At 34.0% G+C, this 3,936-nt stretch overlaps 1 protein-coding gene across 1 annotated transcript; it reads right to left on the bottom strand.

Moving 5' to 3' along the window:
- Window positions 1–2,976: 2,976 nt before the first annotated feature.
- On the bottom strand, window positions 2,977–3,399 carry LOC115216186. The gene has a single exon (XM_029785385.1). It carries the CDS (start codon window positions 3,397–3,399, stop codon window positions 2,977–2,979), a length of 423 nt encoding a protein of 140 aa, XP_029641245.1.
- Between the last annotated feature and the right edge of the window lie 537 nt (window positions 3,400–3,936).

Below are 3,936 nucleotides of genomic sequence, written 5' to 3'. Positions count from 1 at the left end.
ATCGACATTGAAAGGATAGAAGGCAAAGTCAACCTCTGCAGAGTTTAAACTTAGAACGTAATGATAGAGGAAATGCAGCTAAGCAATTTGGCCCAGCGTGCTAACGATTCTGTCAGCTTGCCGCCTTCAGATTGATTGATATATTGCAGAGGTATGAAGTGTTAGAAATTAAATGGCGGTACATACTCTGTGTTTATGGTCTTTCAATAATCCATTTGTGTATAAAGTATTTGTTTTTGTGTGTATTTCTGTATAACGTGTTCCATGTTTGTTTCTATGTGTGTATATGTATATGCTGTTGTAACTGTGATCCGTATTAAATCTGTGTATATATAAGTTAATCAGTACAGCTCAAATACTAGGTGAACATGAGCAGAGTGGTGTTAGCTAGCTCGAAGTGTATAAACATGATGGAGTATTTGCGGAATATTTGCCGAATGCCAGCGTATTAAAGTCATAAATATCTAGCGTGGATAAATTATGCTGCATATCAATAAAATACATACACACTTGTATGTACACGCATATATAGCTACAAATACATACAGACAGAATGACAGAAGAAGAGAGAAACAGGAGAGGGAAGGAAGTTGAAAACGCACTTGGTGTCTTTAAGTAGATTTACTTATCTTTACCTAAGTGCTTATATATGAATTTCATGATTTTTAAGTGGAGTGTGAGACAGAGATATTCTGAGCTGTGGTCTATTTTTCTCGGACTGAAACATATACCCCATCTATACACAATTCATTTGAAAATCATGAAATTAAGAAACCGGTTTTATTTTTTTAATGTATATGAATTTTCTTAAAACCGACATGTGCGTTTTCAAATTCATTTCTGTATACTTTTAATCGTCGAAAGAAAAGTATTTTGCTGTATACATATAAATAAATATACGTGATATATGTATATGGAAATATATCACTGTATATACAGAGTGTGTATGTTTTCATACGTACATATATACATACATGCGTACAACTTATATACATATATATATATATATATATATATATATATATATTATATATATATATTCGCATACAAACACATTCACATATTCACTCGCATAAAGTCTATATGTACATTAATTCACACGCACACACACACACACACATACACGCTTATATAGAATCTAATATAATATAAATCCTAGATACAATATGAATGTAGGTAGCAATAAAAAAAAAATTTTGTCGATATATTTATTGCTAGAGAGACGCGCGCACATATAATTACATTGAATAAACGCACAAGCGCAAACGAAACATGTATAGAAACAATTTCATATACGCTCTTGCATACACACAACTACATACCCCAACGCAAGTACTCCGCCTTTCCTCTGCCAAGCTTTCTCAATTTCACACACACACACACACAAACACACACAAGCACACATACACACATTGAATCAGAAACTCTAACGAAGTCGGAGAAAAAGACAGATGTACGATTATATGCATAAACTGAGAAAGATAGCCGTAAAGATATCGATAAATTAATACATTTTATTGCCATCCTCGCTTAAGCCTTGCAAAGAGATACGCTTCTAAATCGATACATACATACTGATACGCACTCCTAGACACACATAGACACACACACACACACACACACACACACACACACACACACACACACACACACACACACACACACACACACATATATATGAGTGTTTGTGAACCTCTTTCTCTATGTTTCTCTTCCTACGTATGTCTGGGTGTGCGTATGTCCAAGCACGTGTGTATCAATGTCTGTAAACGAAACTTAATTTAGTTATTTTGCGGGTAGGAATGATAACAATAGTACATACATAAATATATATATATATATGCCGCTGTACACACACACACGTAAACAAACAATACAATCACACACACACACACATATACATATGAGTATATATATGCATATATATATATATATATATATATATATTATATATATATATATATATATATATATTTACATAAGTATGTGTGTATATATATGTATTTATATATTTGTATATACGAGGGAACACGTACTTAGTTGTATACGAATATATACAGTTCATGTGTGGGTGTTTATGCGTGTATATATCTACAGCTATATACACGCACATGACTAATGTGAATACACGTATCTATGACATTATACATTCATACATTGGATAATATATAAATTCATATATGATAAAATACAATTATAGATTGAGCTGCGTATTTCCAAATATACACATGCATACAGTCATTCATAAACACATACATACACACATATATACATACAAACAAACATACATACACACACACACACACACACCACACACACACACACACATATATATATATATATATATGTGTGTACACATATATATGTACGCAGACATATAGATATATAGATATGAATACATGTATACATAAAGATACCTATACATATATGTATATACATATATATATATATTTATACACACACACACACAGACACACACACATATATAGATGTTCATAAAAGACAGAAACAAATTTTGTCTCTCAAATTTCATTTATAAGATATTGGTAAACCTGAGAAAAGACTTGTTTCGTTGGATCGAAACCAGTGATTTATTAAACACACACATACACATGCACACATAATACACACACATACACACATACATACATACATACATACATACATACATACACACATACATACATACATACATACATACATACATACATTCATACATACATACATACATACATACATACATACATACATACATACATACATACATACATACGTACATACATACATATATACATACATACATACATACATACATACATACATACATACACACACATATATACGAGCTAGTATCAAAAGGTTTCTGGACAAGTTACGTTTAATAAAAGATAACTTATTTACCAACATTTTAACATAATCTCCTTCGAAATAATCACCTTGCGTAGTATTACACCAGTCCCAGCTTTCCTGACGCTGTTAGAATCCGGTCAGAAATTCGTTTCCCTTAAGCAAGTCGATGACATTCTGTGATTCACTGTGGATCTCAACAAAAATGTTAAAATGGTGACCTTTGAACTGCTTTTTCATCTTGGGGAAGAGAAGGAAATCTACTTGTACTAAATCTGGCGAATGCGATGATACAGGTGCGATATGTTGTCTTTGGCGAAAGACTCGCGAATGAGGAGAAATCGGTGACCGGGTGCATCGGAATCGTAAAGAGTCCAATTCTTCGCGCCCCGCAGATTCGGTCGCTTTCACTGAATATTCTCCCTCAAACGCTTCAAAACGTCGCCTTAGAACTCCCAATTGATGCTCTGGCACTGGGGAGCGAACTCTCGATGCGCAATACCAAATTCCCGGGGTTGGCATTCGTGGCAGATCTCCCAGATCACTCATCATCTTCCAGGGACGTTGTCGGTGAGCATCTAAATGCACTTCTGAACCCTATTACCTAGTTCCAAACAACCGCATCGTTGAAAAGTGCGTAGGAATTATAATAAGAACATGCGTTTATACTTATGTCTCCTAATGTATGCGTGTGTGTGTGTGTGTGCGTATGTATGTATGTGTGTATATGGTTATAGATATTGATATAGCTATATATTGTTATATTTCGGGATAATCATTTTCTGTTTCTTACAGATAAATACATGCATAATACATTCGTTCCTCCTATTTTATTTTCCTTCTTATTTTATCTTATATCTGCAAATTTTTCGTCACACATCTGTGACCTCTTCAGCGAGTCTTCTATCACATGTGTACCTTCCTGTTCTGTGTAGTCCATTCTATCTTTATCTTTCTTTAGAAAGACTGAACAGGATGATGCACCTGGGACAGAAAGGTCGCTGAACAGGTCACAGATGTGTGTCGACAAATTTCCAGGCAATGGACATAAAAAGAGAACAATAATAAACGCGTGAAAAGCGGATGTAT

This window comes from Octopus sinensis, linkage group LG10 (genome assembly GCF_006345805.1).
Source record: "Octopus sinensis linkage group LG10, ASM634580v1, whole genome shotgun sequence".
Classification (NCBI taxonomy): Eukaryota; Metazoa; Mollusca; class Cephalopoda; order Octopoda; family Octopodidae; genus Octopus; species Octopus sinensis.
This window is presented reverse-complemented; position numbering and strand designations above follow the sequence as displayed.

Coding starts and splice junctions, on each gene's coding strand:
- LOC115216186 (XM_029785385.1), bottom strand. CDS start 3,399: ATGATGAGTGATCTGGGAGATCTGCCACGAATGCCAACCCCGGGAATT.